Genomic DNA, 27,762 nt, shown 5'->3' with positions numbered 1-27,762 from the left:
CTAGAGTGGAAGAAAAGAGGCTCACGAATGCCCCTTGGCCTACTTGAAAGTAAGTAAAAGTAAGTAAAAGCCCACACCATGCCTGTGAGAATTTCACTAACATTTTCTCTCCCCTTTGACAATTTCTGAATGCAGTTTCTTTTCTCATTAAGTGATGGAGAATGGTTAAAAATAATAAGAATAGTGCTCCGTGTACTTCATTCCATCCAAGCCAGTGCCAGGCTTTAGACAGCCCCTTTGCATGGTCCTGGCCAGCAACCAGCAACCTTCCTTGAATCAGGGCAGGGCCCAGCCCTGCTTGTAGTGGCTGCAACAGAATTACTGATCAACTCAGGCTACAGAGCTGTGAAAACAATACATTTTACAAATCTGTGGTCCAGGGCATTACATTTTGGGTAACTTAAAATGGTGGGCAGCCATTCTGGAAGGGAGCTGATTTTGGCTCCCATTCAAAAGCAGCAGCAGCAGCACCACCTGTAACTGAAAGCACCTGTGGGCTTGGTAGAGAGGGTGATGAATTGGGGTGCAGCTGGGTTACGCCAGTGGAAGGCCCTTCTAAGTTCCTGGGACCCTTGGGCAGTTGCTGTTCTGGGACTACTCCTCACCCCACCCCAGACAGCAGCAGCATGGCTCTCTAGCAGTAACCAAACCTATTCTTCTTCCCTTGCCCCATAATTGCCTATCACTGTTGGGTGGAAAAATGCTCTGATGCATTTAGTCTCTGCAGGACTTTATTCTCACAGCTAAAATACATTAAGGAACTACCCAAGCACTTTAACAAAGGCTAAAAGCAAATATGGGGACAGGCCACACCACACAGGACTCTGAGGGGATTTAGATAGCTGAAGGCTCCCCTGGTCTGAGGTTGAGACTTGATATGAAGAAGAGCCCCATTTTATGGCTTCCCAAAGGAGGGAGAAATGGAGAGAGGGGTTGGGGAACTCTCTGCCTCTCGGAAACCTGAGCCAGCTCACCTGTGGCTGACACCTGAAGCTAACTTAAAAATTAGAGGCCTTGTAGGCATTGGGCTTCTGCAGGGCGGGAACTGTGGAAGTTCAGGGATACCAGAGCCCAAATTATGGCCTGGGAATGCCTCAGGACCGGCTCCAACATTGTTTTCCCCTCTGGCCCTTCCACTCATGGCCTCTGTTTCAACCTGAGGGAGTTGTCCAGGGCAGCCAACTGACGTAGGAACCCCCGGTTGGGGATGATGCCTCTGTGGTCCTTGACGGTCTTTATGGCCTCCACCAAGGTCAAGCGATGGTAAATCATGAGGTAGGCGAGGACCAAAGTGGCTGATCTGCTCACCCCCACAGCACAGTGAACAAGGATCCTTCCTGCAGGAAGAAAGGGGAGATATAAATGTGCCAGATGTAGATATGCAAAGTAAGTGTTGACAGTGTTGCCATCAGGGTTGGACTTGGGGGCAGAGGTCCAGGGCCCTACTCAACAGAAGGAGCAGGAGGCTCCCTGCCTTCCAAACACAGTAGGGATGACTAAACGCATTCAGAATAAACTGAAGTAATGCAGATTGCAGTCTGAAGAGCTCCCAACAGCATTAAAACCATTATCTGAGAGTAGCTAAAGTGTACTATTAATATCAAATGGCAGCTGAGGCATTTATGGCCCGTAAGGTTAGAGGTGCACCTCAGCAAAGATCTCTTCCAGAATGCCACCAATTTAAATAACTCCAGAGAGATTCCCTCCCCCAGCACAACCTTATATTTCCATCCTCATTTGGTTCGGGACACAGGAGTGAGGGACCTCAAGAATGGGAGCCACATGTAGCCTTCCAGGCATTACTATCTGGCCCTCATGTCCTATTTTTCACTCCCCTTGAGTGTTTTCACTTGGTCGGAATGTATCCTTGAACTCTGATCATGCCTCTTGCATCCCTGGATGGAGAATAAAGAGGTTTGTGTGTGTGTGTGTGTGTGTGTGTAGAAAGTAGGCTATCACACAAAGGTAAAATTTGCATGGTTGCTCCACCTACTTTTGCAGCTGGCCCCACCCACCATTGGCAGATGGCCCCGGGAAATTTCCCAGGAGGGATTGTGGCTGTTTGCCTGAAAAAGGTCCCCAATTTCCACAGGACAATGACCACACTGTGTGGATCAAGTGGAAAATTGCTTGTGTTCATGCATTCTAGACACAGGATGAGCAGAAGTGTGGACAAGTCCTCAATTTTACTGGTGCATGAAGATGCATCTTTTCCTTGCTGTACACTGCCCTGGGATCCATCAGGGTGATGGGCAGTTTAGACACGTCAAAAACAAATATATGATGCGCCAGTGGTGTAGCAGAACTGCAGCCAGGCATGATGAAGATACTTGGCATCTTCCTTGTGTGCTGTAGCCTCTCTCTGCCCCCAGGTCAGGCTTGACCCAGGGGTGGAGCTGTGGCTGGCGGCATTGAGCCGTTGCACGAGGAAGCTGTTTCTGCAGCTTCCTTGCACACTGGAGCCAAGCTCCAATGAGGGAGCCTGTTGTGGGGGCACCTGGTAGCACTCCCTAAAAAATATGTCTCCCCTACGCTATGCATAAAGGTAAAGCTAAAGGGAACCCTGACCTTTAGGTCCAGTCATGGCCGACTCTGGGGTTGCGGCGCTCATCTCGCTTTATTGGCTGAGGGAGCCGGTGTACAGCTTCCGGGTCATGTGGCCAGCATGACTAAGCCGCTTCTGGCAAACCAGAGCAGCGCACGGAAACGCCGTTTACCTTCCCACCGGAGTGGTACCTATTTATCTACTTGCACTTTGATGTGCTTTCAAACTGCTAGGTTGGCAGGAGCAGGGATCGAGCAATGGGAGCTCACCCCGTCGTGGGGATTCGAACCGTCGACCTTCTGATTGGCAAGCCCTAGGCTCTGTGGTTTAACCCACAGCGCCACCCACGTCCCTTTATGATATGCATAGATATCCAGAGATAAATCCTGCAATGTTCAGCAGGATTTATTTTCAGGTAAGTGTGCACTGGCTCACAGACTTTTTACTTTTGTGTTCAGCTTTTCCTCCAAGATGCTCATGGCAGCACACACAGTCCCCCCTTTCTACTTGTTCCTCACAGCAAGCCTGCAAAGTAGAGCAAACTGAAAGGTAGTGATTGGCCCAAGATCACCCAGTGATCTTGGCTTCTCCCCCAAGATTCTTGGGAACTGAGTTTTTAGGGGACCCCTCCATGCACAGAGCTGCCATTTCAAGCACCTGCAACAAACTACAGTTCTCAGGATTCTTGGGTTGGGGTGGGGGAAGCCATGCTCTTTAAATACATGCTATGGATATGGTCTGGGTGTAACAGTTAATCTCTCACCATGGGAAAGAATCTCTTTTTGTGTGTGTATAATTTTTATTAAATTTTCTGTTTTACAATTTAAAATATTCATTTAAACAACCAAAAAATGTCAATGACTTCCTTTCTTCTCTTTCCATGGTTCATTTTTTCATATCATAATAATCATAGAATCATAGAATCATAGAATCATAGAGTTGGAAGAGACCACAAGGGCCATCGAGTCCAACCCCCTGCCAAGCAGGAAACACCATCAGAGCACTCCTGACATATGGTTGTCAAGCCTCTGCTTAAAGACCTCCAAAGAAGGAGACTCCTCCACACTCCTTGGCAGCAAATTCCACTGTCGAACAGCTCTTACTGTCAGGAAGTTCTTCCTAATGTTTAGGTGAAATCCCTGCATATTTTACATAAACTAAACCATTCAGTATTCCATTATTACACCCATCAAAACTTGTTTACACTGTTGAATTTATCATAATGCTGCCAGCATTTTCAGCTGTACACAGTTATTTTCCATATATTTAATAAACATCTTCCAATCTTCTTGAAACGTATGTTCTTCTTGTTCTCTTATTCTATATGTTAGGTCCGCAAGCTGCACATAGTTCATCAGTTTAAGTTGCCAATCTTCTTTAGATAGGACCTCACTTGCTTTCCATTTTGGGGCTAATGAAACACGGCCCGCAGTAGTGGCATACATAAATAACCTTTTTTGACACATGGGAATTTCCATCTGAATTATCCCCAACAAAAAGGACTCTGATTTGTTTTGGGAAAAGTACTTTTAAACATTTTTTTCGATTCATTATGAATTATTTCCCAATACTCTTCTATCCTTTTACAGGTCCACCACATATGTGGAAGAATCTCAGCACACCAATCCCATGACAGTGTGCTCACAGGCACCAGTCCTACTTCCATCCAGACCATTGTCACCCTAATGTGAAACTCTAACCAATGGTAGGGAGAGCTATTCAGTTCTGCAAAAAGTTGGGCCATCAAGCCACCTACCACCATGGACTCACCTCCAGTCCTGCTCAGCGCCTTGTGGATGAAGTCAGCGGCGGGATCAAAGTAGGGGCTCATGTCGAAAGTGGGCGAGTCATGGGCCTCAATGCCCAGGTAGCAGATGCCAGTGCCTTCATAGTAATCGGCCCCTCCCCGCCACTTGCTGTGCGAGGCATTGAGGATGTGGGTGATGTTCAGGCGTGCCAGTTCCCGGCGGTTGGCAGCTATATCTCTACATGGGGGGAAGAAGATGGAGCAGGGAAGCTTGTTAAGCAACCCTCTCAGTGCAGCTGGCTGGTGTGCACATAAAGGAGTAAGGTTGCTCGTGCAGGCTTTTAAACAGAAAACTCAAATGGATGCAGAAAAGGGGTGGAATGAACTTCAGGATGGGAAACATGAGAAACAGAGAGAAATGGAGATTTGTCCCTCTGTAGGTGCCTGGATGCTGTCAGCAGCTCCTGGCTGGTTGCCCAGGAAAGTATAAAAACAAGGAAAAGTTCCTTAACATCCTTTTTTATTTCAAAATTACAGAGAGAGGCTATAGAAGACATCTGAAGGCAGCCCTGTTTAGGGAAGTTTTTAATGTTTGAAGTTCTATTCTGTTTTTAATGTTTTGCTGAAAGCCGCCCAGAGTGGCTGGGGAAACCCAGCCAGATGGGCAAGGTGGAAAAAATAAATAAATAAATAAATAAATAAATAAATAAATAAATAAATAAATATTATAGTACCCAGCCTCCTGGATAATGATGTTGTCCCAAGTGAATCTCCAACCCCTCGTCTCTCCCACTTCCTCATTCATCACTTCTACAGGTGCTGCTACGTTGCTTTCTGTCTTGGAGCTCTTTGCTCTCCTACTTTTAAGGCTTGCCAGGTTCTGGCAGATGGGGGGTCTGGAAGGCTTTCGTGCCAGCCAACTGCCATTCCGGTCCTGCCTCCTACTCTACCATTATTTCCCAACTTTCCGCCTCATCTGCCTCTGAGCTGTGACCTCCCTCAAACCCCTGTTGTAAATCTATACAGTCATACCTCTTGTTACGTTTGCTTCATGTTACGTTTTTCCGGTTGCATCCTGCGGCAACCCGGAAGTACCAGAAAGGGTTACTTCCAGGTTTCGCCACTGGCGCATGTGCAGACGCGCCGCATGACGTAACGCGCATGCGCAAAAGCAGTGAATCGCAACCCGCATGTGCGTAGATGCGCCACTGTGGGTTTGCATTCCTTTCATGTTGCGAACGTGCCTCTGGAACGGATCCTGTTCGCAACCAAGGTACCACTGTACTGTCTTCTTCCTCCTCCCTAGAGGGGTCAAGATGGGGAGGTGGTCTCCACCATTCCTCCTCTGCCCAGTCCCTGATAGTAGGCAATGTCATGCATGCCCTCCAATTCCTTAGCAGCTGTAGATCACAGGACTTCCTCCCCACCACTGTCCCCACCCCACAGTGACATCTGGGCTGGTACGTACTGATCTCCCAGGTAGAGTCCTGGCCACACTTCGTCGGCATGGTTGCAGGCTGTCTTCCCTGTGTAGAGCAGCCTCTCCAGCTCGAAGACGCTGAGGATGGGGTGGCTGACGGTGTCATCGTGTATCCGCCGGCTGGGAGCCCTGGATCCGTTCCGGGAGAACCGGGACAAGAAGGCCATTGGTGCCGCCAAGCCCCCCCTTGCATCCCGGGCCTCTTGAGGGGGCTGGGGCGGGGCAGTGTTTCTGCTGCGACCACCACCCACGGTCGGTTTCTAAACTGGAAGAGAGCACAGGTGGTATTAGCAGGACCACATCCAGCCTGGGGATCGTCTGCACTCGGAGTCTCTCCTTCCTGGTCCTGTTAAAAATGGAAATGGCTAAAGCAAGGAGTCCTTGATGGGGCTAGAGCACTGACAGCAGTGGGTAAACCAGGGCTGTATTAAGACTGGTACAGGCCTTAAGCACTGGAAAGATTATGGTGTTTTTCCCATATGCAATTCAAAATATAAGCAATGCTAAACCATAAAATCAAAACATACTTATTGCAACATGATGGGATCTTGTTTTCTTGCATCCTTTTGATCCACATTAGTAGGCTGCCCTCTACTGTAGGTGGGGATAAATCAGGTATTTCCGAACATGGCCCTCAATGCTTTATTTGGTGGCCCCCATCAATATTTGACACCCACCGCTGCAGCCTTCGTGCTGCCTTCCCAAAGCTGGGTAAGGGAGGCAGTGGGCTTTGGGGAGGAAGCATGAGGGCTCAGACATGAGGGCTCTTCCCTTCTCCCCAAAGCATAGCTAGTGGTTTCTCAGCTTTGGGAATGAGGTGGGAGAGCTCTAGGACATTCCAGGATCAAATCAATATCTGAAGGAGCGCCTCCACCCCCATTGTTCTGCCTGGACACTGAGGTCCAGCGCCGAGGGCCTTCTGGTGGTTCCCTCGCTGTGAGAAACCAAGTTACAGGGAACCAGGCAGAGGGCCTTCTCGGTAGCGGCACCCACCCTGTGGAACACCTTCCCACCAGATGTCAAAGAGAACAACAACTATCAGACTTTTAGAAGACATCTGAAGTCAGCCCTCTTTAGGGAAGCTTTTAATGTTTGATGCATTACTGTATTTTAATATTTTGTTGAAAGCCACCCAGAGTGGCTGGGGAAGCCCAGCCAGATGGGCGGGGTATAAATAATAAATTTATTATTATTATTATTATTATTATTATTATTATTATTATTATTATAAATCAGAAACTGGGATGGCTTCTTGGAGGGTCTGAAAGACTGGTAAAGAGGTGGGACAAGCAAAAGTGTGGATGAGCTTTCAGCCTCGGGGCACTGGAGAGACTGCAAAAAGTGCCCTATCAGAAGCTCTCAGTGATCAAGCGTAAGGAATTACCGTATTTTTTGCTCCATAAGATGCACCTGACCATAAGGCACACCTAGTTTTTAGAGGGGGAGTGCAAGGAAAAAAAATATTATTTAAAGGGAGCGCTGAGCCTGTATGTGTCCCAGGCTCTGCTCAGCACTCCCTTTCACCAGCCGCGTGGAGTGTGTGTGTGGCGCTTGCAGGCTTTCCCCCAAGAGCCGCACACACACTCCACACAACTCTTTAAAGGGAGTGCGCCTATCCCTGGCTTTGCGGGAGGTGGGGGAAGGGACAGAGCCGCCCGCTCTGTCCCTTACCGCACCTCCCGCAAAAGCCACGGATAGACCCGCGAAGCCTCCACAGGGCACGGGAATGAATGCTCCCCGTGCTCTGCGGAGGCTTCATGCGAAGCTAGAACAGCTAGAGGGAGCGCTACACAGCACCCTCTCTAGCTGTTCTGGCTTCTGGGATAGCTGCGAAGCTTGCATTCGCTCCATAAGATGCACACACATTTCCCCTTACTTTTTAGGAGGGAAAAAGTGCGTCTTACAGAGCAAAAAATACGGTAGGTGCCTTATGGTACTTGGAGCCCAAGTTGTTGAGAATGAACACAAAAACCTTGTGCCTGGGCTGGTAGCAAACTGGCAACCAGTACAGGTCTCCCAGCAAAGAGACATAGGATGTTGCCAGTGACTCGCTCCTGTGAGCAGTCCGGCCACAGCATTCTTGTCTGGCTTCCAGAGTGGCGTAGGCTTCATAAGCATTCCCTGACATATTTTACAAGGCCTTTTGCAAAAGAAAAGAAAGAAAGGCGGAATAAAATAGGGACGGGAATAGGAAAATAGCTCCGTGGTAAACAGGACACTTGGATAACATGTTGTTTCGGATGATCTCGAAGGGACAAATTGGGCTTGGCAGCTATGTTGCCCTTGAAACACTACTAGTTTGGGGGCTCAATAGCCTGAGCTCCAGGAACCCGGTGAGTTTGGCATTTATTAACTCTGTCTGCTTGCTCCTGCCTAGCTTTTTCTGTTTCAGGCCCCATCAGTGCCAGGCATTGAAAGCAGCCACACAGCCGCTTAAAACTGCCATGGTTTCCCCCAAAGAATCCTGGGAGTTGTAGTTTGGTAAGGGATTTTGGTTGGGAATTGTTAGGAGACCCTTGTTCCTCTCACAGAACCACAATTGTCTGAGTGGTTTAACAATCAATCCTACATCTCCAAAAACTCTGGATACTGTAGCTCTGTGAAGGGAATAGTAGTCTCCTAGCACTCAGCACCCTTAACAAACTACAACTCCCAGGATTCTTTGGGGGAAGCTGTTTAAAGTGGTATGATCCTGCTTTAAATGTGTAGTTCAGATGGGGCCTGACGCTACGTTGGATTGCCTGTGTACTTGGACAATTTGAAACCTGCTTTCTTGTTCAAATAGACAAGCGAAGAAACCCAACTGCCACTTTAGTGTTCGATAATGGGTATTCAATCATTTTACATGACTTTTAATGAATTCACATGTGCAGAGGAGAAATAAACGCTGGTTGGCGTTTTCCTCAGCTTTTGAGCTGGCATCTCCCGACCAGTTGGGATCGGGATGAGCTCAGCTGCTGCCTTCCTTCAAAATGATGTTTGGCCAGCACAGCTCTGCCAGCTCAGAGGCTGCCAAGGCTAGAATAGTAATGAGAGAGGCTGGCAGGTGCCAGGAGCTTTGTACAGAGACAGCCAGGAGCTGGAGGAGAAGAAAAACAAAAATCAAGATAGCTCCACCCTGGCACTGACCCCGTTACAAGACGAGGAAAAAGACAAATTATTCACCCAGCTCCACACGCACTTGGATCCTCTTGTGGTATTTAGGGGAGTTCTGATTTTCGACTAGGAGGGCAGAAAGTTTTTAAGGAACCCAAGGAGGAAAAGGCAACCCATTTCTGCTCTCTTTGGGGAGGAACTGTCCTGCAGCGGAAAGAATACGACTTTTGCATACAGAATGTCCTTGTTTTAATTTCCAGCATCTCCAGCTGAAAGGACCACTTAGGTGGATGGGAAGCTCCCCTCCATGCCTGGGACCCCAGGGAGCTGTTGCCAGTCAGAGTAGGCAGCAGTGGCCCAGATGGACAAAGAGTTAGATCTGGTCCCCAAGACACCTTCCTATATAACCTGAAGCTCACTTTCCTGGCTCTCAAAACTGCGATGCTGAATTGCTCTGCTTCTGCATAGTGACACCGGGGGTATAATCTGAGCCAAAACGCACCAGGGCCACAGCTGGAAATATTTCCCCAATGTCTTAAGGTGCTTTCCAGCTGTGGATAATTTAGCAACACCCAATTGTTGCTGTGTTGCTTTCAGCTAGAAGTGGAACAGCGACTCGTAACATGTCCTGCCAAGTGGGCAGCCTCCCTTTCTTAAGCCCCAAAGGTTTGTGGGTGAGGGGGATTTTCATTAGGACTACTGTGCATTGAAACAGGGCTAAATACACCCTAATCATTATCTTTCCCATTTTAATTTAAGGCCCGGCGGCTTGGAGGGATTAAATATAAAAGCAATGCTGTTTGGAAAAGTGAGAGTTAAAATGCCAGAGTTGCTCTTAGGAAATGGCTAGAGTAATCTATGCAGGCCATAGGTGGTCAGAATAGCAACACAATAGTCCACGGACGCCTGCAGAAATTGTGCAGCTATTCCATGGAGCTAAAAAAAGGCAGCTTTTCTGAGCTCTGGAAAACAAACAGAAGCTGAACAGGCAAAACATGAGAAACATGCAAAACCTTGCCCATGATTTCATGCACATGCCCTGTAAAAAGTGAGTTCACCAGGTGTGACTATTCAGTGGCAAATGCCCAGTGAAGACGCAGCTTTAGCATGTATGAAGTTGTCCTAAAGAGCTGGTGCTCCCTGGAGAAGGGGCAAAATTTTGTTCTCTCACCACCGAGTAACCTCAGGCAGACTCCACAAAAGCTGGACATTAGGGGTCTCCGGCACCTCTCATTTCAGCAACTGTGCCCAGGGGTGACTTCATCGTATGCCTATCCAAACGCTGCTGTTGTATCAATCTATCTGACCCTCTCTTGCTGAACTTTGGAATATGTTCAGCCTGCCACTTCACAGCTCTTTTCTGTCAGAATCAGGTTGGGGGAATGTGCGGCACAATCCACTTTTTTGCAGTGGAGATAGGAGGTGCCAAACCCATTCTGGGAGGCTGGGAGCATTGCAGCTGCAGCTATTAGGAAGTTATTTCAGAATATTAAAAATGGCCTCTGCTGGGTCAGATTATTTTTCAACCAAGCCCAGTGCTGTGTACTCCATGGGTAGGCAAACTAAGGTCTGGGGGCCGGATCTGGCCCAATCGCCTTCTAAATCCACCCCGCGGACTGTCTGGGAATCAGCATGTTTTTACATGAGTAGAATGTGTCCTTTTATTTAAAATGCATCTCTGGGTTATTTGTGGGGCATAGGAATTCGTTCATATTATTTTTCCAAAATACAGTCTGGCCCCCCAGAAGGACTGAGGAACAGAGGACCGGCCCCCTGCTGAAAAAGTTTGCTAACCCCTGGTATTCTGACAGGCAGCAGTTCTTCAGAATCCCAGGCAGAGGGTCTTTCGCACCCTCTGTTGTCTGATCCTGTGGAGTGATGCCAGGACTGAACCTGAGGCCCACATCTAGCCCTCTCGTTTAGGCCATTTGAGAGACATCTTAGGCAAAGGACTTTGAGGAGCAGTGCAGTGGTGCCTCCTCTAGGAGGAGCCAGTGTGGTGTAGTGGTTAAGAGCGGTGGACTCGTAATCTGGTGAACCGGGTTCGCTTCCCTGCTCCTCCACATGCAGCTGCTGGGTGACCTTGGGCTAGTCACACTTCTCTGAAGTCTCTCAGCCCCACTCACCTCACAGAGCGTTTGTTGTGGGGGAGGAAGGGAAAGGAGAACGTTAGCCACTGTGAGACTCCTTAGGGTAGTGATGAAGCGGGATATCAAATCCAAACTCTTCTCTAGGCTGCCCACTGCCCATCCACATCTCCTCTGTTGCTCCTCATGCCTTACTCTGAGAAAGAGTCACTCCTCAGAGCAACGCATTGTGGGGGGAAGTGGCCTTGAAGAGACTACCCATGGCTTTGCTGCCATGACAAATGCCCTTTGAACTTCAGAAAGAATTGACGCCTTGCCCCAGAAAAATAGCCACTTGCCCCAATACAAGGTCTCAGTTTGAGACTGACCCTGTAGACATGCCGGTGTTGAGTGAGGCCAGAGGCCAAAGTGGGCAGCGCAGCAGGTGTAAAATTGACCTTTGTACAGGAGGCTGATTTCCACACAATCCCTCTCTATCCCTCAAAGTAAGAGTCATTCCAGAGTTCAAGAACAAATTCCAGCCTGGCAAAAACTCTCAGGTTCTGAAGTTGGGATAGCAAAAAAGGGCTAGTTTTGAGGATCAGAGAGAGATGCTTGGAAGAGCTCACTGGGTCCCTGGGATTAAGATTCCTCACTCCTTGATATAGGTTCCTTCTTCTGAGTGAGTCATTGTTGGGTGACAGCCTGTTGACTCACCTGCCCTTGCTGTAAGGTAAAGGTAAAGGGACCCATGACCATTAGGTCCAGTCGCAGACAACTCTGGGGTTGCGATGCTCATCTCACTTTACAGGCCGAGGGAGCCGGCGTACAGCTTCCGGGTCATGTGGCCAGCATGACTAAGCTGCTTCTGGAGAACCAGAGCAGCACATGGAAATGCTGTTTACCTTCCCGCCGGAGCGGTACCTATTTATCTACTTGCACTTCGTGCTTTTGAGCTGCTAGGTTGGCAGGAGCAGAGACCGAGCAACGGGAGCTCACTCCGTCGCGGGGATTCGAACTGCCCACCTTCTGAACAGGTGACAGCCTGTTGACTCACCTGCCCTTGCTGTAGCAGAGGCAAAAGTCAAAGTACAGAGCATGAGGAGGAAGAGGAAAAAGAAAAGCAGAGAGTGGTATTTGCTGGGCCATCTCAGGTGGCTACATGTCTTCATTCAGAACTGCTGGGAATGTCTGATTTCAAAGCATAGGCTCCATCACGCTGTCACATCCACTTTGGTGCTGACTTGCTTCAAGAGGACAGCTTTCCCTGGAGCCTTTGCTGCTGGGTGTGGTGCCAGGCAAAAATGATGATAATACCAAAAATCTGAACTGGGTAATGCAGAGGATATCGCATCGTGTTCAGAAATGGGTGCACATACACACACACGCTTAACACAATCACCAGAAATGATTGGTTGTTTCTGAATTGCGTAAAATTGTTTAGAATATTGCTCTGTACTTTCTGAACTTGGCGCAAGCTGCGCCTGCGTATCGGTCTGGGAGTGAAACAGAGATGCCCTCACACACGGCGGTGGTTTTTCTATCTTCCCCTTGTTTACCGATTGAACGCAGAACTGCTTTTATAAGGACTCTGCGGCCTGTGGATTGTGAACAAAATGGGGGATGGAGGAGTCTGCTTGAGCCCCTGATAGCAGACAGTTCAAGGAGGGGGACTTCAGGCCAGTGAGCTGAGTGCCAACACCATCTCTTCCTTACCCTTCATGAGAAGGTCCAGGAGTAGAAAAACAACAACCCTCTCCTTCATTGCTACATCAAAATAAAGTATTACATTCGGGGGTGGCAGCCAGTCTGAAACCTGAGTGCTTTAACCCAGCAGGGGAAGGTTTTACAAGCCTGTGAAGGGAAATAAAGCTTTTCCATCTACTGGGCTATAACACAGAGGTGGGAAAACCAGATTCCTCCAGATATGGCTGGACTGCAACTCCCTTCATCCCTGACCGGTGGCCATGCTGTCTGGGGCTGATGGGAAATGGAGTCCAACAACATCTGGGGAGCCACAGGTTCCCCGGCCCTCCCGGAACAGCTCATCTTGGGCCTCTGGCTTTTGCAGCAAGGCAGCTGCATTTCTAAAGGATTGGTAGTCGATGGTCATTTAGCTTAACGGGAATCAAGCACTGGGTGGGGCACCCTTCCAGGCTGGAGATCAGATGCAACAGATCCACTCCTCTCCATGGACCAGCCCTGTTCAGAATACATGCGTGGGGTGGGGAGGGAGAGGTTTTTCTTCCTGCACGATGTTGCACACGATGCACTGCTCTTTTAATGCTCCCACCGGAGCACTAGCAGAGGGGAAAGTAGAGATTGCCTCCTGCTTGTTGTTTTGTCTGCCTTGCTTCCCAGCCTCATAAGACGAGCAAGATAAGAAGCCATGTTCCCATGCTGCGCAACTCTCTCCTTGTTATCTATCTTTTTCACAGGGTTTCATGCATAAGAGCCCTTATTTTATTTGTCCTCTCAGTGGGAGGCCACAATTGTTCCCACTTTACAGAGGCAGAAAAATGAGACTGAGTGTGAAGAAGACGTCTCTGGCTCGAGGTATCCAGTTTAAGCCTAAAAGCCAAGCAGAGTCCTCAAATCTACCCCCCTCAGTCCTTCCAAAATTATCCACATGCCCAATTGCGCTGGTTCTTAGCCCGGCAATTTTTTTTGCCAAAAAGCAGCCTTTCAAGAGCTTTGATATGTTTTGAAAGACATGAACTCCAAGAACGAGTTCTGCGTGGCAGCAGTGTTTGGGAAGGAGGCACATTTTCTTTGAGACCAGGATCAATCCCCTGAACTATGTGACCCATAGATACCCCACCCTTATATGCACATCAGCATGAATCTGGCTCTCGTTTTCCTTCCACCGCACTGTTGGGATGACAAGTTAGGTAGCAGAGAGTAAATATCACAGGGTCATGCATGCAGCCTGAGACCTCCCACTCCACCAAGCCTCGATCCTGCCAAAGTTCTGCCACAGTTCCCTGCCACATACAAACATGCAAAGCATTGAATAGCCTGCTTCTTCTAAATGGCAGCTTCTCAGAGAGAGAACAGGCAGAAGCATCTCCTTGCTGGCACAGTGCAAGGGGGAAAGACCAAGGAAGCCACAGGCTCTGTCCTGCCGTGGAAGTGCCACAAAGAGACAACAAGAGAGCCAGCTGGCCCCAGTTACTTTACCTTTGTCAAGGCTCTGATTTTTCTCAGCTGGGAAAGAAGGCTTCTCCTTCAGATCTAGTCGGCCATCTCCTCTGCTCTCCCTCTCCTTGCTTCTGCCGCTCCTGCTACTGACGCTGTTGCTGCTGAAGAAGGGGAAAGGCTGCTGTCTCAACATCTATTTTAAGCCCTGGCATGTCCAGGGGCAGATTTGTTTCCTATTAGACAGTGAATGGGTGAGAGAGAGTAGAGTAGCAGCTCAGGAGACAGCCAGTCAGAGAGAGCAGGCACGTGCAAACACACGCCACAGATGCACCACACGCTCGCTCGCTCGCTTCAGTCTGCACGGCAACACAGGAGCACACCTGTGCTACCACGGCGCAGACCCTTCGCTGTGATTAATATGTTAGTTCATGCAAACGAATGCAAGGCCATTGTTGGGAGCAGGGACAGCCAGCCGATAACCCCACAGGGCAAATGCAGCCGGCAAAGCCATTGTTAAGCTAGGTCCGGGCTGCTGTGCCACATTTTTCATCCAATCCAAGCTGGGAGAAAAACATTTCACTAGTAAGAAAAGGGAAATGCATTAAAAAAAAACACAACCCCCCACATAATAGTTATGAGAGCTAGTCCTCATTTGCATGTTAGAGACAGAACAAAATCCATACCCCAGTTGGGGGCTACTTGGAGGAAACATGGGAGAGTGCAAATGTGCATAAAAACATAAGCTGCTCTGCTTCAGAAAGCACACTCGCAGCAATGCTGTTACCCCATCTCAGGAAGAATGAGTCCCATCAGTCAAAAGACGAAGAGGCTGTGCAGAGTGCTGATTGGCTGGGGGGTTGGTGACATCAACAAGCACCCTCCCCTCTCTTCACAGAGCATTTTTTCCCAGCTGAAGAAGAAAACATGTTTTTAATTTTTTTAAAAAAAATCATGCACTTCAGACGTGGTACAAAAGGAAATTTAAACACACAAAGGTAAATAGCCCACCTGAAGTATGGGAGGAGGAACAAAAATGTCTCATTTGAAGGTAGAAAGAAGCTGGACTCATCCTATGGGGCAAAAATATGATAATAATAATCCTGGGTTTTTATGCACAAACCTTATATTCTTCACAGGAGCACAGGAGACCTACCTTATACTGGGTCACACTGTGACCTGGCATGACCTAGTGTTTGAGGAAGTGGCTCTCCCGAGTTTCTTAGAAGAATCCTTCACATCCTCTGATTGTTTTCACTGGAGATGTCAGTGAGACCTTGGGGACTCCAATTTCAGCAGTGACTTGCGCAACACCAAAAATTGCCCTCCCCCTTATCACCTTCCATTCTACATTACAGTTACAGTGCCCCCGGGGCTCCGTGCCCAGTGTGACTGAGCAGGTCACATTCCCCTAAACCTGCCTCTGTGAATGACTGAACCCGGGACTTTTTGCATGCAAAACACAATGCTCTGGCAATGTGCTCTGACTCCAACCTATCCATTTCATTTAAATGTTAATGCATTCCTAGCTCATGCAGTTCTACAGAGACCAGGACACACAAGCTTTGGGCTTGTCCATCTCTGTTTGCTCTGCCTCTTTTCCCCAGGAAAACCTGTGGCTTACCACTGAATCGAACCAAACGGCTATCGGGTTTTCTGCGGACTGCTGTGTCAGGGACGGTGCTGAGGAGGGCTGCACTGAGGAATAATGGTGGGAGCCACCCCCCCCTCCTGATCCTGAATCTTCCCAGGAACAGGAGGACAGTATAGATTTGGAACAGTGGTTTGCAGAAGGACATAGTTTAGAAGGCAGAAGCTGGGAAATACTGGATGGGGAACAGCTAGAAGAAGAAACACTGGAAAAGAGAGAGTTAACAGATTCATAGTCTCTGTAAAGTATCCACCCTCCTTCCGCAAAGTATCGGAGAGCTCAGAAAGTGTTGGAACAGAAAACACAGAGGCTCCAAGCTCAGATTACAAGATGTAGGAATGACGTAGATTAATAAGGATGGAAGGTGGGGGGGGGGGAGTGACCTTAATTGGGAGCCCTGCCATTCTGGTTAGATGCTTTATTTTGTCCTTCGCTGTGTTTATTAAAGAAACTAACTGGTAAGAATTCCCTTTCATTTGATCTGCTCATTTGCAGCCATGGGGGAGGAAACCCATTCCCAGAAGCCTGACATGCTGTTTGTTCTGATTCAGAAGCAAAGAGCATATTTTCCAAGCAGGCATGGGGCAACCAGAAGTGTGGCTGAGTCCCAACTAAGGCTGGATCTACACTGATTTTCTAAATGTTATTAAATACAACATTCTATAATGTTTAATGGCAGTTTCTCTTTGCTGCTCTGCAGCGCCCTCTAGTGCCACATTTTAATAACACATTTTTATAAACCGTGAGTTTAGATTCGATCTAAGTAGGGATTACCCTCCCAGAAACGTGTTAGTAGTACATCCCACCCCACAATTGATAACCAGCTAAGAACAAGGACTCCACAGCTATAAAACCCTTACTGTTAGAATCATAGAATCATAGAGTTGGAAGAGACCACAAGGGCCATCGAGTCCAACCCCCTGCCAAGCAGGAAACACCATGGAGTTCATACCCTGCAAGTGTTTTGGAAAAAGTGGGACAATATATTTTTTTTTCTTGTGAGACAATGGTGACCATTTTGGATGCCTTGATCTAGAGCAATTTCGCACTGCAGTCCCCCCCCAAAACCCCACTTTGTTGTGCCTGCAATCTCACATGGTGCCCCAAAATGTGTGCTTTGGGGTGCTATGCTTGAAAAAAGTGGTTTTTAAGGGGAAAATCGTGGCACAAAATTGTGTGAGATCACAGTGTCCAAAATGGCCTCTGTTCCCTCATGAGAAAAATCAGGAAGATGGCATCCCTGAAGATTGTGTCCCAGATTTTGCCATCAAGGTACTGGAAGGTATGGGAATTTGAACCTTAGGAAGGTGGGGGAGTCACAAAGCAAAGTACGCTTTCGGCCACAATATATTTTTGTCTGGAAAACAGAGAGACCTCCAAGGATACAGAAGCCTATTTTGTTGACCAGTTCATCAGTTGCATCCTCTAATAGCGATAGAAGGATCTGCCCATCTTGGTTCTCTCAGTTTCTCATTTCTCCCCATCTGAATTTCAGTTCTTCCTATTTCTGCAGTGATCCACAATTCTGTTTTGTTAAATCCTCATGAAAATTATTCAGTATTATAGCGTGCCCTTCTTCTGAAAAACCCAGTTTTGTATGCAGTTTGGACCAATGTACACATTTTTCTCAACTTATTTCTCTTGAGATAATGCATTTTTGTATATTATTTTCACAAATATATACGTACATTTAATGCACACTTTCCCCTAATATATGCATTTTTGTAAACTTTGCTTGGTTGGAGAACTGATATCATGTGGATAAGCTGCCAACCACTGCCCTGTAGACAATACTGACCAATGACCTGAACTCAGTATAAGGAAGCTTCTTATACTCAAAAAACAAAGTCCATTTCTGGTCTGCGTGAGTTTCACATGTGTTCATAAATATTTTCTGTTTCCAAATTTCTACCTTGATTTGTGTGGTTTTGCTTTTTTCTTTTTTTAAAGAAAACAACTACCTGCAAACAGATTTGTATTTAAATACAATGCTACCTCAGGTTAAGAACTTAATTCGTTCTGGAGGGTTGTTCTTAACCTGAAACTGTTCTTAACCTGAAGCACCACTTTAGCTAATGGGGCCTCCCGCTGCTGCTGGGCCGCCGGAGCACGATTTCTGTTCCCATCCTGATGCAAAGTTCTTAACCCGGGGTACTATTTCTGGGTTAGCGGAGTCTGTAACCTGAAGCGTATGTCCTCCAGGCATTTCTATATGGCCCTCGGGAATCTATCCAGGCAATGTCCCTGCCCCAGTCCCCATCACTCACTGGTCCTGCTCTGTTTCCTCTTTTGAGTACAGTGGTACCTCGGGTTATGAACTTAATTCGTTCCGGAGGTCCGTACTTAACCTGAAACTGTTCTTAACCTGAAGCACCACTTTAGCTAATGGGGCCTCCCGCTGCTGCCGGGCCGCCGGAGCATGATTTCTGTTCTCATCCTGAAGCAAAGTTCTTAACCCGGGGTACTATTTCTGGGTTAGCGGAGTCTGTAACCTGAAGCGTATGTAACCTGAGGTACCATTGTACACATTGAAATAAGTTCAAAACTATGTATTTCCTCCCAAAATGTGCACTTTTAATGGTCTTTTCTTTTGAAGTACACCTTTCTAAACATATTTTATCCTAAAATATGATTTTAGAAGCATTTTTTAAGCATTTTTTGGGGAAGGAGAACTGCATTGCAACATTTGGGGAAGTGTGAAATCCAAAGGAAAGGTGTGTTCTGATTGATAGTTCAAAAGGGGAAGCTCAAGTTAGTTCCTATTGGAATTGGCAAAGAACAAATTCATCAAACATATGTCCTCTCTCGTATAGGGGTGGGGAATCTTTTTCAGCCCAAGTGTTGCAATATTTCATGGCCAACTTTCTGGGACACATATGCCAGTGTAGGGAGGTCAGAGCAATGGATGTTACAGTACTTTTAACTTAGGACACCAACCTCAAATATCTCCATAAAGGAGATGCATTATCACAATTCAAAGATACAAATCGTAGGAAGAAGTAATCAATCTGGCCAAAGTGATTTTTTTAGAATTACACAACTTTTAGAAGACATCTGAAGGCAGCCCTGTATCGGGAGGTTTTTAATACTTGATGCTTTTATTATGTTTTTAGATATGCTGTAAGCTGCCCAGAGTGGCGATGGGTGGAGTAATAATAATAATAATAATAATAATAATAATAATAATAATACTGAAATGTACTTCTGTTTTATTAAGCATATGAACACACAGAGTGACAACAAATAACCTCCAGTCACCCACAAGCGTTTCCAGAAGGACTTCCATTGAACCAACTGATGTAATAATGAGTAATGTGACTTTATGATGAGCCTTTGTAGACTTGAGCAACCAGTTATGACAATTAGCTGTTCTCCAGAAGGTGGGAGGATGAAGCATGTATTGCTTTGTTTGTTGTTTTCTTGGTTACTTGATGCTATTCTTGGAAAAAAGCAATGAACATTTTTAAAGCATTGGAGGAGCAGCCATGGGGTGTCTTGTGGAGAGTCCTGGGGGCCAGATACATAGGCATTGAGGGCCACATTCAGACCCAGGGCTGAATGAATACCTTTAGAGCCCCTAAGCACTGGGGGGGGGGGGGGGAAGAAATATGGTGCCTCTATATGCAACTCAAAATAAAAAGGTTACTATATATACAGAGGGAAATCATACAAAACCTACATTTGTGCTGAAATGCCTGGATTTTCTGCTTGCAAAATTCTGGATAATTTCAGTGAAGCTATCTCAATGAAGTATGTCCACATCTATACATAAGGAAGTGAATCAAGTCTGTCCTGACACATTGTTGTTCTCCAAGGGTTTCTTCTTCTTCTTTCCAGCTGAGAAAAAGAGTGTTCTGTGGAGCAGTTAGTAATCATCGATGTTAGAAAAATGACGAGTACTTCAGTGATTGCTTTTTTTTAAATAAATCAAATATCAAAATAACTTTCTTTTTCTGCTTTGATGATGCTCTAAGGCACCTGCTTGGTCTGCCTACTGGGCAAACCAGCACGGTTTGGCTCCCAGTTCCTTAGCTCCCTCCCACCTTGTTCTAGTAAGCATGACTGCCTTTATCCCCAAAGGCACAAAACCCTTCCCTGTTGGCAAAGAGTCTCCCTCCCTCCCCTCTGGGTGAATAACCTCAGCATGCACGGCTGATTCCCCGCTGCGTTCTCCCTTTAGTGCAGTGACGAGGCAGCCTTTCTTCCCAAAGGCCCTCTGAATGAGCTCTCTCTTGCCAGCGCACAGCTCATATTCAGAAAGGAATTTGTCTAATCCCATCACTCAATTGCAAATCTGAATTTAAAAGCTAAGAGGCTTTGGGAAATGAAATTAGGTGGATAAATGTTTTTGGTTTCCTGCCGCCTATGGGGCACTGGCTGGTCATTTTCACTGACATGCCTGTCTGTCAGATTCTCATCGGGCGCTAACAGGGGAAGCTCTTGGAAGGAACCAGCATCCTTGCTTCTCTCCTTTTGCCCCCCAGCCCTCTCTCCCTCCCTCCAAATACATATGAAATGCTAAACATAGAACAAAATGTCAGCATCTCCTGAAAAGAAAGGAAGGGAAATCTCAGCTGTTTCCACTGCATTGACCTCACCCCTTTTCAAAACCAGGAACAGCTGTGCATTCAGTTGGCTCTGCGGATGAAGTCATTGATTTAACTCGAGGTGGGGTCCTGGGCATTCAGTGGTAGCTCAAGGTAGCTGGCTGCAAGCTCTTGTTAGGTGGGGATGGAAGTGGGTGTCAAGGAACAGCTGAATGCACATACTGCTACCGGGCAGACAAATGGAACACAATTCAGGAATGAAGAGGAGCCAGATACTGTGACCTGCAGGGCCGTCTTTAGCAGATGCAGTGCCGGGGTGCAAATATCCGCCCAGCGCCCCCAAATTACCACAGATAGTGGGGGGAGAAGCTGTGCACTGCCAGCCACGGGGGGGAGGGCACAACTCCCGTCCATGCCACTGTGGGAGAGCAATGACCACAGAAGCTTGGGAAGGAAGCTGCATGCCCTTCAGCCATATAGTTGGCGGGGCGCAGCTGGTGGACGTGCAGGGAAAGGGGAGGCTGTCAGCAAAGCCTCGCAGCTCCCCCACTCACTGGGGTGCCCCTGAGAGGCCGGCGCCCTGGCACGACGCATCACTAAGCCCTATGGGAAAGACGTCTCTGCTGACCTGGAAACTTTAAGCAAAGATATCACATTCAACCAAAACTTGGCTTTGAATAGATGTGGATCATCATTGACAATGATGTCAGGGTATCTTAGGGACGGCCTAAACCAGGGGTCTGAAACCTTTAAGACAAAAAGAGCCACTTGGACCCGTTTCCGAAGAAAAAAACAACTGGGAGCCGCAAAACTCGTCATTATAAAAATAACTTTTTTGTCACTTTTTATTATTATTTCTTTGTTTGACCCCTCAGAATTACTCCTCCTCATAGAAATAAACGTTAAATTAACAAGTTAACTTTTTGTGTGTGTGTGTTCTTCACTCCCCTTCAAAACAGTGACCAGCGTACATGCCCCCTTCCAATGCAGTGACCAGCGTACATGCCCCTTACATTGTAGCGGGCGGGCGGGAAGGTGACATCGGGACGGTGCGTGACTAACGCACGCACCGCCCCCATGCGACGTCACAGCCAGTACAGCACCCGCCACAGTGGGGAGTGTCGGGGCGCACAATGCGCCTCCTCCCCTCACTAGTATCTGCCCCGGAGCCGCGGCAAAGGTGTAAAAGAGCCACATGCGGCTCCGGAGCCGCGGGTTGCAGACCCCTGGCCTAAACCCTTATTTCCAGCTCAGCCACTGAGCTCATCTGTAGGAGCATCACTGGTTATCCCCCAAGTTGGTGAGGCTCGTGAGACATCAACACGAAACCAATCCTTTAGTGTCTTTGTCCAAGGCCCATGAAATGCTATTCTAATAGCGATTCAGCAGATATCTTCTATATTGACCTTTAAATGTTTGCTGAAAACACTATTCCAAAAGTTTTTAACTTAAGGGCATTCCCACCAAACATGAATAGCTGAACCAAGCTTTCCATAGCTCAGCAATGGAAGAACCAGACTGAAATACCCCTGAACAAATGGGAAAATAATATCTGGGATACAGCATTGTCCAAATGTCTCACCAGACACAGGAGGCCAGTTAAAGGCATAACGAATAGAGACACCTTCCAAGAAACGTGGACCCCTTTCTTTAACTAGGTTAATGACCAAAATCAAGATCTTATACCAACCATTCAATATTCTCAGGGGAAAAGTTACATTAAGAAATACGTTTGAATGTGGAATGTGTAAGTGTATGCCTAGAGACAATGGATAAAACAAACACCATTAGCTGTACTGCTGGATAAGTGTTTAATGGTTATTGTATTTGTATTTGTATTTGTTTAAAAACCGATAAAAATTTGTTTTAAAAAATAAAAATAAATGTTCCCTAATGTAGTGCATTTTTGCATGCTATTTTTGTGGGAGGAAAATGTATGAATCCCTGTGGACCACAACAAAAGACTGAACAAGGAAAGGTGAACAACAAAAGGATCATCTGGGTGGCTGGATTCAAAACTCGGGGCTAACACACTGAGAGTCCCAGTGGCAGAGTATTAAACTCACAAAAATAAGCAGTAGTATAGCATTTAAAACATTCCCGTCTTTCTATCTCTTTTGCAAGGAACAGACCACACACTGGAAAGTAAGTTTTAAATGATTTACTTATAGATTCAAAGGTCTGGTACATGTGGCCAGCTTTTTGCTGGTTGAAAGAATGGCTGCTTCTTGAAAACACAGACATTTTGGATTTAGAAGGTTTCAACAATGTTTTTGGGTGGCATGCATATTTATGGTATGACAAGGTTAAAGCACATAAAGCATTTAAAAACCATATTGTCAGGAAAACATTGTTAAATGTCTGGATAAGATACAAGGACTTACTGGAAAACAAAAGCCCTAGGTGGTTGTCACCGATGGAAGCAAAGGCCCAGAAAAGGCTCAATATGGAGGCCAAATGGCCGAAATATTGGGAAATTTTGGAACAGGAAGGAGACAAATTGAAATTGCAGAGCTTTGAAAAACTAAAAAACAAAGTGCGAGACTGGCTTCATTACTATCAGATAATGGAGGCATATAATTTGGATAAGAAAATTGGCTTCCAGGTGGAGAAATCAAAATTGGAAATAGAACTGTTAGAACCCACTACTAAGACTTTGTCAAGAATGTATAACTTGTTGCTGAAATGGAATACTCAGGACGAAACTGTGAAATCTGCTATGATTAAATGGGCACAAGATTTAGGACATAATATCATGTTTGCTGACTGGGAACAGTTGTGGACCACAGGTATGAAATTTACGGCATGTAATGCCTTAAGAGAGAATATTATGAAAATGATATACAGGTGGTACATGACCCCAGTCAGGCTTGCAAAAATCTATCATTTGCCCGATAATAAATGTTGGAAATGTAAAGAAACTGAAGGCACTTTCTTTCACCTTTGGTGGACATGCCCAAAGATTAAGGCTTTCTGGGAAATGATATATAATGAATTGAAAAAGGTATTTAAATATACCTTCTTGAAGAAACCAGAGGCCTTCCTCCTGGGCATAGTCGGCCAATTGGTGCTAAAGAGGGATAGAACTTTCTTTATGTATGCCACAACAGCAGCAAGAATTCTTATTGCAAAGTATTGGAAGACACAAGATCTACCCACTCTGGAAGAATGGCAGATGAAGCTGATGGACTATATGGAACTGGCGGAAATGACTGGCAGAATCCGAGACCAGGGAGAAGAGTCGGTGGAAGAAGATTGGAAGAAATTCAAAGATTATCTACAGAAATATTGTAAAATTAATGAATGTTAGAATGATGTTCGATAAAAACTAAGCGGTTCTTAGCTGAAATGTTACAAGGGAAGATGAAAAAAGGGTTTACTATGTGATATGTAAAAATCTAAAAGTACAATATCTCTATGATTATTGATTAGGATATTTAAAAGAGGGGAGGGAACTGCTGAACAGAATATGTGAACTGGAATACAAAAAAGGGAGGTGCGAGGAGGTCGAGGAAACAAGTAAATGAAGGATAAGACATAGAAAGACTAATTTGTTTGTTTAACTGGTTTTATTTTGTACTCTGTATTTTTCCATTTTTACATCTTTTTTCTTTTTTTATCTGCTTTTCTTTTTCTTTTTTCTCTCATTTTTGTAACATGTTGAAATTTTAATAAATATCTTTTAAAAAACAACAACAAAGGTCTGGTACATGTGCTGTTCCATGCAGCTGCAAGGAGAACACAGGCAAAATACTCTTCAGTAGAAAAAAACATAATACAGTGGTGCCTCGCAAGACGAAAAGAATCCGTTCTGGGAGTCTCTTCGTCTAGCGGTTTTTTCGTCTTGCGAAGCAAGCCCATTGACGGATTAGCGGATTAGCGCTATTAGCGGCTTTTAGCGGCTTTTAGCGGCTTTTAGCGGCTTTTAGCGGCTTATCAGCTTATCGGATAAGCAGATAAGCAGCTTAGCGACTTAGAAAAAGAGGGGAAAAAGGAAAAAAACAACCCAGGAACTCGCAAGACATTTTCGTCTTGCGAAGCAAGCCCATAGCAGATTCGTTTTGCGAGGCACCTCCAAAACGGAAAACTCTTTCGTCTAGCGAGTTTTCCGTCTTGCGAGGCATTCGTCTTGCGGGGCACCACTGTATAGTTCCCAACACATGTTCTAAACTTGAGAGCAAGCTTACACACATCCTCCTTCATTGGTTACAGGTGCAGGGAGAGAAAGAGAAAGGAAGTCGAAAGGTTTCACTTCCTCCCTCTCCAGAGGAGAGGGGGCGTGACCTAACTGAGTCTATCTAGCAATACAACTGTGGTCCTTAACCCTTTCATGCACTAACTAGCAGTTGTGCATAGTTACAGTATGTTTGACTGTAGTCTCCCACAATTTTCACTAATACGTGCATTTTGCAAGTGCAAATTTCAAATGTTGGCTATGTTTCAGTTCACTAATTGTTTCAGAAAATACAAACTACATAGATTTGCCTTTAAATGCAAACTGAACTGGATTTCTCCTCCCCCTTTCCTATCTGGACATAAGCTTCATTTAACTCAGTGGCACTTACTTCTGAACAGACATGCATAGAATTGGACTGTTGTATTTATGAATGTACAGCTTATTATTGACGTGTCGCACTTCTATGACTCCCCGATCACAACATTCTCTGCCTGGCTTATGGCATCAGAATACATAAAATAAACAATAAACTAATAAAACAGGTTTAAACAACACATTGAAAAATAAAAGGTTTAAGAGATCTTAAAAGGTCTTAAAGTTATTGAATCCTGACCAAACGAACACCTGAATATTTGAAATTGTGCTGTGTAAATAAAAATTACACAGCAGTCATTTTGATTTGCATTTTAAAGTAAACCCAATTCTCCCCATTCCTTCCTAAAACAAATGTCAGTCCTGGAGTATGAGAGATAATGATAAAAGAAATTAGATCCTTTGTTTGCAGAGCGCATTTTCATCACCACTAAGACTGTGGACACACATAACCATAAAGTGCATTTGCTGCCTTCCGTAGAAACATTTTTGGTCAGTGTCCAGACATTGTGATCTTCACATTGTTGGTTAGCTGTTTTGAAAGAGCCTTTAGGTAGAACAGTTGTAAGTCATCTTGCATTCTGAAGCCCCACTTGCCTTGTGTGGAGGCTGGGATAACAGGGCCAATTGCCTATTGAAACCCTATTGGTATGCAATGTGACAGGGGCAGTGTGTCCTATTTCACCACTTGAAGTGAAACGGGAATGTGCCACCCCCCTGTTGTCCCACCCACCAGCGCCAGGCCTCTCCTACCTGTGTTGCCTGGCAGCGCCCACAAAGTGCTGGCAGCAGTGCCATCTTCCAGTGAAATCTTGCGAGATCTCATTGAAGTCTCATGAAATGCCAAAGACGCAAAGGAATAGTCCCAGTTCCCCAACTGGGGAACCCCCAAGGAAAGAAGACTCAGAACCTGGGGAATAGTTGTGAGATGACCATGAGTGGTCAAAGGGAGAAGCCTGAGAGGAGGAGGTGTCGGAAGCTGAAGAGATAACAGTGCTTAGTGAGCAGGAAGCACCTGTGGCAGAGAGAAGGGTAGAATCAGAAACAGAAGCTGCAGCAGCAGCAGAATGGATGAGTGAGGCCAAGAGGCAGAGATGAGTCAGGCTGGTGGAGAGGCACGGGTGTTTCCCCCTCCTGCTGCAACAAGCTCCCCTCCACACAGTCTCTGAGAACCAGGAGAGGTATGAAGAGGGCAGTGGGGAAATCAGCAGCACAGAGGCACATTCTCAGATTGCTTAGGGAAAACCGTGAAACCACAGCAGCACACAGAAACACCGTTTACCCTCCCACCGGAGCGGTACCCATTTATCTACTTGCACTTTGACGTGCTTTCGAACCACTAGGTTGGCAGGAGCTGGGACTGAGCAACGGGAGCTCACCCCATCACGGGGATTCAAACCGCCAACCTTCTGATTGGCAAGCCGTAGACTCTGTGGTTTAGACCACAGTGCCACCCACGTCCCGTTAAAAAATACTGCTTTTAGAAACCCCCAAACTGCAGTACTTCAAAGCCTGAAATGTGTACAAAGGCTACGTAATACTGCAGCTTTCCCCTACACATCCAGGAAAGAAGTGTCAAGTCAAGATCTACAAAAGGGACGGGGGGGGGGGGGAGGAATAAATATTTGCTGCCCCTGTGGATCCTTCTGCACAAGGCAACTGCCTCACATTGCCTTATGGGTGGGCCAGCCCTGGGGTGGCATGCATTGCAGCAGAACAAAGACCATAAGCCAGAGGCATTTTGATGAAATCTTTCTCAGGGGCTAATATTCCTTTCCTCGGGTAGGGAAGTTCATGGGCAGTCGCTGAATGCAGGGCTGTGGGTACTCCTGCCTGCCTTCTGATGTGCCCAGTATCCCAGCCAGGCAGGCTCGCAGAAGTGCCAATAATGAGGCCAGCCATGGGATACAAAGCCAGGGCAAAATGCCAGTTATTCAATCAACCCCTAAAACTGAGCAGCTGGACCCCGAAGAGCTGGAACGATGGAACGGTTTTCCCGTGAATGCTGCCAGTTCTTGCTGGAAGCACTGGTTTCACGTCCCTTTTGGCCTTGCTCAGTGCCACCTCTCTCATGCTCAGGGGCTGCACATGATGCACGAGTGCAGCCTGATTTGTTGTGGGGTTTTTGTGTGTGTGGAGATATTTGGAGTACTGTGACACAGATGATAGAGCAAATTTTTTGGCTGTTGCTCTGGAGGACAGGACCTGACTCAGTGATTCCAAAGGGGACAAAAATGGATTTTAACTATATGTCAGAGAGAACTTCCTGATGGCACATGCAGTAACAACAACAACACAACAGCAACAACAACAACAACAACACCCTGTCCAGCTGGCTGGGTTTCCCCAGCCACTTTGGGCGGCTTACAGCATATATAAACATAATAAAACAAACTATTTGGCAGTGAAGCAGCTCTAGAATTATTATTATTATTATTATTATTATTATTATTATTATTAATGTCCTGCTTTTTTTCCTGATGGGGACTTGAGGTGGCTTACAGATAAAAACAAGAGCAGCTAAAAACAGAGGAATTAATTTTAAAAATAAAATAAAAAGCAATTAAACATTGCAAGAATTCAAACTATGAGCTTTGACAGGAAACACTATATAATCAGATGTGGGATATGGACTGAGGAACGTAGATTCCATCCTGTCTAGTTGAGTAAAATATGTTTTACACACAGTTTCCCCCTTTGGGGCTCTGTATGGAAAAGGTGTGTTCTTGTTTTAAAGCAAGTGAGGTATTGTGGATTTAGGCTGGGGAGAGACCCGACCCAGATTCAAATTCCTACTCAGCTCAGTAGCCACTGCCTCACCTACCACTCAGGATTGTTGTGAGGCTAAAATGGGTGGGAGAGCCCTAAAACCACTTGTGTCACCCTGAGCTCCTTGGAAGACGATCTAAATATAAAAGATGCACATGAGGAAATACATCTTTC

The 27,762-nt window shown here is 46.3% G+C and overlaps 1 protein-coding gene across 2 annotated transcripts; it reads right to left on the bottom strand.

Moving 5' to 3' along the window:
• Window positions 1-713: 713 nt before the first annotated feature.
• On the bottom strand, window positions 714-14,468 carry DUSP26 (dual specificity phosphatase 26). Of its 2 annotated transcripts, none has more exons than XM_080982644.1 (4): window positions 14,115-14,468; window positions 5,761-6,032; window positions 4,316-4,530; window positions 714-1,337 (listed from the first exon to the last, which is right to left on the bottom strand). In XM_080982644.1, exons 2-4 carry the CDS (start codon window positions 5,937-5,939, stop codon window positions 1,138-1,140), a joined length of 594 nt encoding a protein of 197 aa, XP_080838770.1. In that variant the 5' UTR covers window positions 5,940-6,032; window positions 14,115-14,468; the 3' UTR covers window positions 714-1,137. The 2 variants fall into 2 exon arrangements, with proteins under 2 accessions (XP_080838770.1, XP_080838769.1); XM_080982643.1 differs by having other exon boundaries at window positions 5,761-6,037; window positions 14,115-14,461.
• Window positions 14,469-27,762: the final 13,294 nt, after the last annotated feature.

The sequence above is a fragment of the Podarcis pityusensis genome, assembly GCF_964106645.2.
Source record: "Podarcis pityusensis genome assembly, chromosome: 15".
Classification (NCBI taxonomy): domain Eukaryota; kingdom Metazoa; phylum Chordata; class Lepidosauria; order Squamata; family Lacertidae; genus Podarcis; species Podarcis pityusensis.
Note: the sequence above shows the minus strand (reverse complement) of the source record. Positions and strands in the feature narration are given on the sequence as shown.

What these genes read in the sequence shown, in the direction of transcription:
- DUSP26 (XM_080982644.1), bottom strand. Translation starts at nt 5,939, where the DNA reads ATGGCCTTCTTGTCCCGGTTCTCCCGGAACGGATCCAGGGCTCCCAGC. An exon ending in GGACTCTACCTGGGAGATCA is followed by an intron (nt 4,531 to 5,760) that starts GTACGTACCAGC and finishes CCCCCCATGTAG; the next exon opens with AGATATAGCTGCCAACCGCC. An exon ending in GGCGCTGAGCAGGACTGGAG is followed by an intron (nt 1,338 to 4,315) that starts GTGAGTCCATGG and finishes TTCTTCCTGCAG; the next exon opens with GAAGGATCCTTGTTCACTGT.